Genomic DNA, 11,893 nt, shown 5'->3' on the forward strand with positions numbered 1-11,893 from the left:
TTCATTCAAGATGGAGGTCTTTGAAATAGAAGCCGAGACAATAAAATCTTAATGTCAGGCATTTCCATCACAATCAGAAAAATTAATTGTTAGGTGCTCACACTGAGACCTCAGTGCATCCTGAGCTGAGACAAGTTAGCATGTGAAGGCCTTGTATGTCATGCTAAGGAGTTTGGACATTTGACAGGCAATGGGCAGCTTTTTAACAGGCAGTGGTATGAGGAGATGTTGAATTACAATGAGAACTCTGATGGCAGTGTGAAGAATGAATTTGAAGACAGATTTTGAATCAATGTGGAGAAATACTCAATTACAGAAATTCTATCAGAAAAGTTTAGGAAGCTCTGGTGAAGGTGAGGTTGGAGCAGACTAGGGAAGTCTGGATCAGGTGGTGGTCCTGGTGGATGCTTTTGGCCAGGAGATGTGAGCATTTGAGCCAGAAGCAGGTCTAGTTTGAGTGAGATTGGGGTTTAAGAGTAGATGGGAATCCAGGAGATCATTTGATGAGGAGTGTCTAAATTGATGCCTGGGGAGTATAGTCCACCATTCTGGTTACACCTCCCAGAGGAAGGAGACTGATGGCATGTAGAGGACCAAGGAGTTCCAGCTGGCAGGGTAAGACTGGCCTTCAAGGGCTCCCCTCCAGGGCGAGTTCTTAGTTTCATTGACTCCCTGGGCCTGGATATGTAATACCAGCTGCAAAGAAAATCAGATCAAGGGAAAAGCCCCAGTTTTTTTTTTTTTTTTTTTTTTTTTTTTAAATCAGAGAGTATACACACTACTGAAATATTTGTGTCCAAGGTTTGGATGGCATTCCTTTCCAGGCTTTTTGTTGCCAGAGCAATTAATGATGCCAGACATAGCTTGGTCTGTAAGGGGGAGATATTCCAATTCCAGTGATCTGCCTCCTGGCAGCATGAGACTTTTGGCAGCCTGAAAATGAGCTATAGTAAGAGAGAAGCATCTTAGTACAATATAGATGTGTGGCCCCTTTTGAGCCAGTTCTTCTGTTCATATCTGGATGATAGAAAGTAAGACCTTTAGCTAGAAATTTTGAGTGAGGGACCTAAATGTTTCAGGAGCAAGTAGAGATCAGCTTCTTGAAGACTTTTTTTCTGAACACTCCTTAACTCAGGTGGTATGCTGCACATTACCCTTACTGAGACTGTTCTGTGACGTTTGAGGGCCTTCTATGAATTATATGTGAGGGTCATATTTTGCCATCTTCCCATGTGTCATTATATGACTCGAAGATGGAGAGTTGCAAACCATTGGCCAACCAACCTAATAGACTAGATGTATGGACGGAAGATTTGAGAAAAATTGTCTACTTTCCTCTTTGAGCATATAACATATATAGCATTTAGATTTTGTGTTTATGTTCCTTCCTGTAACTACCTGAAATATGCCTGTCTGTATGGTTTTGTCTGCTTTAGATTCAAAGCTTCTAGAGGGTTAGTCTGTTAGATATTCTCCTTTTATACTCTGTTTCTCTGATATTAGGTACCAATGTTCAAAACTTCCAAATCAACACTTACCATTCATCTTTCATTCTCTCCTTAACTTTTCAATTCCGAAAGGACATTTGTTTTTTAGGTCCCCTTTTTTTATGTGGAAGTTCCCAAGTTGAATGCCAGGTGTATCTCTTCCTATTTACTATTTCTTTCATGTAGACATTGGATTTTCAATTTCTGTTAGTATCAGTGAGACTAATCGTTCAGGCTTATAGGTTTGGAGTATTTTTAACTTTCACTGGACTGTACCTCACATCGATTTCAATTATTTATTTATTTATTTATGATAGTCACAGAGAGAGAGAGAGGCAGAGACATAGGCAGAGGGAGAAGCAGGCTCCATGCACCGGGAGCCCGACGTGGGATTCGATCCCGGGTCTCCAGGATCGCGCCCTGGGCCAAAGGCAGGCGCCAAACCGCTGCACCACCCAGGGATCCCCCTTCACATCGATTTCAAAAGAAGATTATACCCAGGTAGTTATTTTGTAGTTACCCATTGTTTTCACTTTTAAAGCCATTACTTCCTTCCAGAGCCTATTGATTCACATCAGAACCAGTCATTGGTATATTTTTTTTTCTATAGTACAGTCACATTTTAGGCAGGGCTCAGGTTCTGAAACTATCTCTTAAGGTAAGAGTCTCATATAATTAAGATTGTGGGCCTTGAAAAGGAATGGTCTTTACTATTTAAATTTGTTTTCTTTCTTTGGTATTTTTCCTCAATTCTTCTTTTGGTTGCACAGATAGAGTTTAATTTGTGTAAGTTAAATATGTGTGCGGTGAAACTATTGATTTTGAAATGACCTTCTGCCTCTTTTGTTAACAAATTTGTATCCCATACGATCAGCACCTGGGCTGAACTCGAGTATCTTGTGTGCCGGGGGTTTCCAAGACCACCCCCACATTTGGAGATTCACTGGAAGCATTCAGTGGATTCAGCATATAGTTTTACTCATGGTTAAGATTTTATTGCAGTGACCTAGTAAGGATAATATAGCCAAATTTTAGATAGAAAAGGCACTAACAGAGTCGAGAAACCCACGTGTGGATTTCCTTATGTTCTCTCCCTCCCAGAGGGCATTCTTCTCTCCGTAATGAAAACGCAGCCACATACGTGCATATTTCTGTATAAGGAACTCCATTAGAAATGTAGTACCCAAGGTTTTTATTGGGGAATTATAGGTATTTTCTGCCTCATGTGTAGCAGAATCCCAGATTTACAGAAGGAAAGCAGATGTCGAGTATAAACTAAATTGTTTACAATGTCTAGGCACAGTGAACCACCCTTGTCCACTAGGGTGGGCTACGGACACTCTGAGAACCCGAGTTCCCATGTACCAGCCAAGGGCCAGTCTTAAAGGCAGACTTTCTAATAAGCCTGATAGTCTCATGCCTGCTAAGTTTATTCTTTTTGCACATCTTCCTGATTGGAAGCTTTTTGTAACATACTCTGCTCTACTCTGACATTGACATTTCATGTCGGTCCATTCTTGGAACTTGGCACTGTGTTTTACTTTACACCCGTGTATACTAAATGTTTTTAAATGAATGAAGTTTATATATATATATATATATATATATATATATATATATATATAGTGTGTGTGTGTGTGTGTGTTTATATGTGTGTGTATATATATATGCAGACTTTGTAATAATCAGTATATTGATATTTGTTTTCTGTTTCCTCATTAATACTGACGATGTTGAGGAAAGGAACTGTCTTCTAGAATTTCATTTGTAGCTTTTTGTAGCACATTTTAAAATAGCCAATAAAGAAATGTACAGGAAATGTTGTTTAATAAATATTTACTGATAAATGTTGTCACTTTTTAGAATTCTTCATCACACAGTTATGAGAAGGGGAAAGGATAAACATTAGTAATTGGGAAACATTTGTTATCTTGGGTTCATTCTTACATGAAGATAACTCATTTGGTCTGAATTAAGTTATATATGTTTTAAAGACATGAATAAAGAGAATACAATTAATTTAAATGGATTGAGTAGATTTAGTTTTAATAGCCTCTAGGAAAACCATTCACTTTAGAAAAAATCTGAAAACATGATGACTATAGTAGTGGAACTTGTGTTAGAAGATCAGCGTCAAAGGGAAAGTAGATTTTTAAAACTTTTTCTCCCTGTGGACTGTACTCTTGCCTTTGTTATTTAGTGTTTCCATAACCTTTGCCTAGAAGTTTTCAGATACAATGCATCTCATTTTAAAAATACCACCAACACTGTGATCTCTGGATCTTAGAGATCATCACTGTTTTCAACCATTTCCAATGATTTCATGAAATGTCTGATAATTAGAATTTTGCTACTTGAATTTGTCTATTATTATTTGGCACATTTTGTATACCCTTTCAATATGCCATAGGGAATGTTTTCCAGAAGCTGACTTCATGGCTTTAGTCTGTGTGAGTTTCAAATCTATATTAAACAATTGGGCAACACTATAATCTCATAAAACTAACTAGATTTAAAGTTTTGTGAATTGTTTCTGATCTGATGGGTGTTATCAAACTGTCAGAAGACATTGACTTTATTAATATGGTTTTCTAATTTGTTAATGAAATGACGCTTATAGAGAAATCATCTGCCTTATGATACTGAAAAAAATCAAAAAGTATATAAGTCACAAAGTAGTCGAAATAGATGCCACAGTATTCACACAGTAACCCTTGCATATTCTTTACAGAAAAGCCCTAAAACAATGGGTATAATAAGCTAATGTCAGCTGAATTTACTTTACTCTTTTTTTTAAAGATTGTATTTGTTTGTTTGTTTATTTATTTATTTATTTATTTATTTATTTATTTATTTATAGAGTTGGATGGGCGGGGTGCAGAGGGCAGAGGGTGAGAAACTCACTAGGCTCCTTGCCTGGAGCTGACGTGGGGCTGGATCTTACAACCCTGAGATCCTGAACTGAGCCAAAATTAAGAGTTGGACACTCAATGGACTGAGCCACCATGGTTCCCCTACTTTATTCTTTGTCCAATAAAAAACTTGTCTATCCAGAAATGCCACTGAAATCTCAATACCTGAACATGTTTGTAAAACTATAGAAAGGGGCAATGACTACACTGTGAAGTCTGTCTCAGAAATTTAACGTGGAAAAGATGGTGCGCTTTTGACTGTATCTTTCAGTTTATGTCAGTTATTCCATCTTTTAAAAAAATAGCTCAATTTTCAAAATACTTTGAAAGGCAAGGCAAGGCTCAACAAAGGAACACCTTTAAAAGTTTTACATTAAGCCTCTCATTACACTCATAAAATATTTTTGAACTTTAAAAGGAAATAAGGGTAATGGCAGGTTTTAAAAAAGACACATTAACTGAGCTTTTAGTGGATAAAATATTAATTGAGACCATCACTGAATCAAAAGTTTCAACTTCGGAGTGGTCAGTTGCCTAAGTATAGATAGGATTTACTTTAGCTATATAAGCTTGACCAAGTTCCTCAGTTAAACTTGCCTTGGCATCTGACCCTATCTCGAAAATGTGCTTGATATATACAGGTTAGTTAATTAAGAGGCAACTTCAGCTAAATCTAAGGTGTGGAGCCTAAAAAGCCTTTGTGATTTTAAGTCGCTTCAGTAGACATAATGCCCAGATCACAGGTCGTATGGCCCTTTCTATGCCAGATTATGTCCTATGTTAAGATAGCTCTAACAGACTGGTGTGCTTCCATAGAGGACAACCAGGGTAGCGAAAGAGCATAAATCACATCAGACAAGGAAAGCATTACTTGTCTTATAGAAGACAAAACAAAGACAAGGAGAGACTCTTGCTTTCAGAAATTCGAAGATTTATATGTGTAAGAGAATTGAAAACTACTAAAAAGGGCAGAGCTGGAATTGATGACAGTTGGTCATAGAGCAGCATGTGTCAGTTTGGCAGAAAGTAGAATGTTGATTCAGCTGAAATGGTATCTGGATTTGCTACTACCTTATAGTGGCATCTGCTCTTTCTTCGGGTGTTCAGGTAGAGGCTGTTTGAATAGATGTTCGATTTTTTTTAAAGGATTTTATTTATTTATTCATGAAAGACACAGAGAGAAAGGCAGAGAGACACAGGCAGAGGGAGAAGCAAGCTCCCTGCGGGGATCCTGATGTGGGACTCGATCCTAGGACTCCAGGATCACAACCTGAGCCAAAGACAACTGCTTAACCACTGAGCCACTTAGGTGCCTCTGTGTTTGAATATGGATCGTGGTGTTTACTATCCTTTTCGTGTTTTTTTCTTACAAAAAGTTAGCATTGCAGAAAAATGGTACTTATGTTTCCAGCTCTGCCATTGAAAAAGCAGTGTTTGTGTTAAGGCCTCTGTTGGCCACTAGTGAGCCTCCGATTCCTAATACTTTGTGATTGCAGATATCCATTGGTATACAATACCATCCTGCATCTTCCCCCATCCGATGCTCAAATAGTCTCTGTGAGGTCATGGGGCAGAGACTGTCATCCCCATTTTGGAGTCAGGACTCTGGCTCAGCTCGGTGAGAGGGAATGACTCACTCGAAGTGATATAATCAGAGCCTGGGAAACAGCTCACTTTTTGATTCCTAGTCCTGCATTTTCTCCAGAATACTTTTCTGATGTTCTTTCAGCTACACATATTTAGGGCACTAATGACTTGTAATGAAAAACTGACTTAATTTTTCACATCAACCCTTTTAAGTTATTTAACTTCCTGTGTATTATATTCTGAATGCTGTTCAGTTAAAGAGTCTGTGATCTGTAAAAATCTGTGTTTTCTATCTGCTTTTCCATCTGGAGATAGGGGAGTCCATGGGTCGGGGTTATTAGATAATACGGAGAGGGAAGATATAAACAGATAGGCCTCAGTGATATGTGTATACATGTGTGTGTATAAGCCCAAAGCAGGCAAGAATTTTTAACAGAATCCTTTGAAAAATCAATAGAAAAAGCCTTGTGCCCTTTGCTGAGAAAATGTAAATCACTACTTTCCTGGTGATGATCTTTGCTGATTTCTGAAAATGTGTCTCTCTTTGGTTTAAATCTGACACCGGTGTGCTGTCAGAATTGATTACGTGAGCAGACTTGGGTTTTTTTTTTTTTTTTTTTTTTTGTGCTTCTAAAGATATCCTGAAATCTGTTTAATTAGACACTGAAGGCAGGGCATCTGGCCTAACTTCAGTTAAAAACAATCAAAGGAAAAAATGCCTGTAATTTAATATAAAAATATGATGCCATCAGATACTCCAAAGATATCCATACCTTAAATATTAATGCTTAAAACTAGCTTCTTTAAAAAGCCTTATTGAAAGACAGAAGGGAAAATATATTTTATTTAATAAATAAATCATACAACATACTGCAACTTCTCATTCAGGATATTGTTGCTATATTTTTTGGAACTGACTGTACTTCACTGCCATTAAATTTTGCCATATGTTAGATAAAATTCTCTTGATTACGTTTTGCCATGTCCGGAGACAAACATGACTGATTAGTTTTGCTGATGTCCTTTTCTATAGTGCGTAAAAAATTCCTCCAACATTCGGAATAATTAAAGGAGAATAATAGAGTAAGTAACACTGTAGAATTTTTTCCTGTGAGAATTATCCAAATAATAAATAAGCTCTTCTGTCTATAGTTGACCCAATTTAACACAGAAAATGTTTAAATTTAAGAAAAGAAAATTTATATTGGTTACGTATTGCCAATTTTTTTCCTTTTATTTGCAAGTTAGGATTTTCTCTTATTGAGCTGAATCTTTTTTTGTGATTTCCTCTGTTCATTACTGGTGGGAAGACAAGATCAACTGTGACTTATATTTAGTACTACTAATCTTTGGTCTGAAGAAAGGGACAGGTCCATAGTAGCATGTCTTCTTGGACACTTCAGAAGTGATGTCAGTAGTATTTAAGAGTCGAATCTGCGAAATCCCTACACAATGACAATTTTCATTTAATGTAAAGTGGCAGATTCATAGAACTGAAAACAACTGTATGGAAGTGTTAATGTTTTCATTTTTATATGAGGGTTTCTTTTCTTTTCCTTCCCCACCTTAGCTAACTTTTTTTGTGTAACTAGCTTAGGAGGTCTGTGCAAATCAAACAGGGTTTAGGATCGAGATGGTTTTTACTGCAAGATGAGAACATTCACTTCATTACAGGCCCCCAGGCATGTGGAAGATGATCCTCAGTAGGACAGTAACCAATACACTTCATCTTCATGAAAATTCAAATAAAAGATGATGCTATTTGGAAGACCAGTTTTGACAGGAAAAAAAAATACACTTTGGATGCAAAGGTTAGTTAGATGCTGGAACATGATACTAAGAGGAATATCTTCTTTATTCGTTAGACTTTAAAAATGTTCAATTTATTACCTCAGGGTTTGGTATCAAATTAAAAATAGATAAATGGAGACTTTAATAGTAGCCATCTGTCTGGAGAGTTTTTATTTGGTTTGTCTGGAGAGAGGAAGGATGGCTTAGATTATCTTTGAATGTCTCTTTTCGATATTTCATGAGGGGAATGCTGTGGGTAGGGTGGGAAGATACAAATCACATGAGCAGATGATCTAACAGCTTCAGGGAAGTGTTAAGACTGGGAAGGGGAATGAGGCACTTCAGAGTTGGAGGGAACAGGTAGCCTGCAGAGAGGAACTCAGAAGTCATTTGTTCAGGGTGTTTTGAATAAAATAAATAGTGGTTCTGTTAATGAACAAAAAGAAGTATCTCAGCTATGAATATGTAAGCAACTCTACAGTACACTGCTGTCTATGATCTTGTTGTTATGAGAATATAAGCAATCCTGAATCGATATGTAAAATGGTTGTATTGAAAGGGACAGGTTTCATCAGAAGTTTAATATAAAATTAAATGGTGCTTGTCTCCTAAGCTGTGATGTGGTGTGAGATGGTTACAGACAACCAGAGTCCATACATCTAATGGACCGGAAATAAGTCACTAATACTGAATAATCAGACCTAGTTGGAGGCAAAGGGCCTGGGAAAAAGCTGAAATATACGAAGAGCCAACAATGCCCCTGGTCGAGTGTCCTTACTCTAATAAGTCACAGAGAAATCTTTGTTACATTTCACATCTTTGAGGAAAGAATTCCAAATGTCAGACACATCTGATATATATTGTACTTCCTATTGGGCGACAAATGTATGACTTAGAAGTAGTTTCTGTAAGTAGTGCTGTCCTCTCCAACGGAGATATGTCCCTGACAGAGCCATTGGTGTTTCCTTACATAAAATAAGTTGGATTGTGTGGATTCCAACAGTAGTGGTGTTCCGGATGAGAGCATCTGTTTATGTGAATGGAGGTCTCAGTCCTTGGATTCCCCAGAAGATTTATGTGGGGATCTGCACTCCAATAAAGATAGCCAGAAAGACTGTAGTAAACACAAAGCAGTTCATTAAAGCAAAAAAAGTACACTCTCAAGGTGTGAGAACAGGCAGGTTCTGAGAAGTGGGACCGGCCACTAGGTTGTTCTGGGATTGGGTATTACTGGGCCTCTCTGGGCTGGGAGGAGCTGTGATCTGCAGTGAGGTGGTCTCTTAATGGAGGCTGCCTCCAGTCATTTGGGAAACTCCTCCCACAAGTTGGGAGTGAGAGTTTGACCCTCTGAGGTTTGGCAGCCTTCTCCATGGTGGGTGGTGGTGGGGTGATAGAGGGTTGTACCCATTATGCAGATACATTATAATGAGTCTAGGGGTTACCTTGGGACAGGGGTGGAAGGGGAGAGAGCATGCTCTACACCTTGTCATTTGATCTGCCCACCCCAAGGTCTTGGAAACTACAAAGGCCATTGTCTTCACAGGCTTTTAATGTGTAGCTTATTTATCACCAGCCTTGCCTCTGCTCCTCTTCCATCATTCCCCTTTAAAGACTGGGGATCCTGCCTTAGGGTGTTCCTTCCACTGCTTCAGTCACCCTTCTGCTGAACAGTTGTAGATTTTAAAATCTGATTCTAAGAAAATTTTTCTTTCAAGTATCTAATGGCATTGCTGTTCGTTCTGCTTAATTTAGCTCTTTGTCAAGATAAACAGTTTTGTTACTGTAGCTACAGAGGAACTGGGAAAGGAGACTTTATACCCAATTATCTAACGTGATTTATTTAATGATTTATTCACTGTCCTTAAAGAAAAGTGAGTTGATGTCCTCTTTGAGGAGGGGCATAGAGGGTTTTTTCTATCTATCTCAGCAGTGTTTCTGGACACTTCTGATGTTACCCAATGGGCAGTGAGGAGTAAGCAGCAACATAGAACAATTTTCAAGTGCCTCCCAAAGGAGATCTCAGTATGAGCTTCCCTAGTGAGAAGTTACAAATTCCCATGGCTTCTCACCTAAACATATGAGATATAAATAGTAGGTGTTTATAGTCCGGACTTCTTCTTTTAGCAGTTATAATATCAAAACTTAAATTTCTGCTTCTCATTGAGGTCTCACATTTTGTCAGCAAGATTTTTAAATGATTATTGAGGATCCTTTGGCATTTAAGAAAACAGGAATTGTTTGAGAAACATGGCAGTGAATGGTATGAAGACAGAACAGGCAAACTGTATTTTTTCTGGACAATATATGCTAAAATCTTGACATATCAGTGTTTGGAGCTCATGTAGCAGATGTTTCGATGTAACAGTTTTTTGGAAGTAACTTGACCTCTGCAGATGGCTTCCTAGTCTATACATCAGTATGTGGCTGGACCTGTGCAGTTTGTTTGATGTCCCTGCCCCTCATTTTCTTGGTTGCTTCTGTGCCACTCCCGGGGCCTTTCTAATTGCCTTCTATGTGCTGTTCTCTCTGGGTGGGAACACTCTGCTCCAGCCCTCCACTGGCCACTGGCCGGTGCCTGCCTTCTATAGAGCTCCTCTCAGGTCAGAGAGGCTGTATCATGTCTTCTGAGATTGCTCAGCTCCCCTCACTCTGCCTCCTTCTGCTCTGCTTGAGTTGTCTTCACAGCTCTTACCTTTACCTGAAGTGATATCCTATGCTTGTTTGTTCTTAAGTGCTGCAACGATGTCCAGTTCCAGCTGTCTTATTCACTGAAAGATTCATAGTGCCTTAAGCTGTACCTGGCACATGGTAGGGACTCAGTGAATTATGTCCAGTGAATGCATGATTGTCAAATGGATCATTTGGAAATTCAGACCTTATTAGGCTGATGGTGCTTTATTTTATTAAATGAAGTTTTGGAGATGTAGAATTTGTTTATCCCCACCCCAGGTCTGCAAAAGTGAATTTATATTCTTATATTTGTGTTACTTGGTATTAGAGATCTGAAGTGCTGATCACTCACTCCTTTCCTCCTCCACTGGATTCCAGTGGAATTTAAACACACAGTGAGTTGGATGGAGATTGATTTATCCATTATTAAACTGAGCACCGCCTGATAACCTACAGTACAGGGGCCTTGGAGAAGCTCGATTTGAAGCAACTTGGATTCCAGAATGTCCAATGGACTACCCACTCCTTTGGCAGTTACCTCTCTCCCTCCAACTGAATGTTGAGTGGTTCTGACCAGGAGGCCTTATGGCATGAAACAAAAGACAGAGGGCCCACCAACCTCAGCAAGCCATGAGCAGGCCATGAAAAGACAAAATGGAACCTATTTTATTTATCTACTAGTCAGAAATGTGAAAATGTGGCTCAGTGGATGTCAGATTCTACTGGTTTCATTAGCAAGTTCTCCTCATATGGAAAAGATTCAGGAAACAGGTGGAGAGTGAAATTGAAAGGATTGCTCCAGCTCCACCCCCCTCAACTGGGAACCAAGCAGTATCACCCTCTTCAGTGGGAAAAAGGGGACAGGTTGCAATTATGGTTGTCCCCTGGGTAATTGCAGTTGCAACACGTATATTAAAATATACCTACTAACAAATAATTTTAACCAGAAAAGAGCTATCAACACAGGATGTTTCTGAGAGTTGCTTGCAATTGTGAGTCATCTAGACATCTGCCAAATAAAATAGGTTCTATTTGTACGTATGTTTAAGGGGAAGAATGGATGTTAATCCAGCATCTATTCAACACCTGTCAATAAGAAATGTGTATCCTTATGAGAAAATATCATATCCTACTCTTGATATGTTTAGTATGACTAATTCTAACTTCATGTACAAACTCAGGAGCTTTTTATTTTTCAGGTTCGTGGGAGTAAGGGAGAAGTTCTATACATTTTGGATGCTACCAACCCACGACACTCCAACTGGCTTCGCTTTGTTCATGAGGCACCATCTCAGGAGCAGAAGAATTTGGCTGCCATTCAAGTAAGTTTATTTGCTTCTTATTTGTACTATGTACTGTGAAGGGAATGAACTAATTTATAACTGCACTCCCTGTTTTAAATTTATTCCCAATGACCTGTATCAAATAACAGTAACTAACTCATAA

General features: G+C 38.6%; 1 protein-coding gene across 2 annotated transcripts in view; it reads left to right on the top strand.

The window, feature by feature from the left end:
* Positions 1 to 11,893, top strand: part of PRDM5 (PR/SET domain 5) — a 198,074-nt gene that overhangs the window by 53,939 nt on the left and 132,242 nt on the right. For both annotated transcript variants that reach the window (XM_072755333.1, XM_072755334.1), the window contains exon 3: positions 11,647 to 11,769. In XM_072755333.1, coding sequence (XP_072611434.1) covers positions 11,647 to 11,769 — 123 coding nt within the window. The remainder of the gene's footprint in view (positions 1 to 11,646; positions 11,770 to 11,893) is intronic.

The sequence above is a fragment of the Vulpes vulpes genome, chromosome 4 (assembly GCF_048418805.1).
Source record: "Vulpes vulpes isolate BD-2025 chromosome 4, VulVul3, whole genome shotgun sequence".
Taxonomy (NCBI): domain Eukaryota; kingdom Metazoa; phylum Chordata; class Mammalia; order Carnivora; family Canidae; genus Vulpes; species Vulpes vulpes.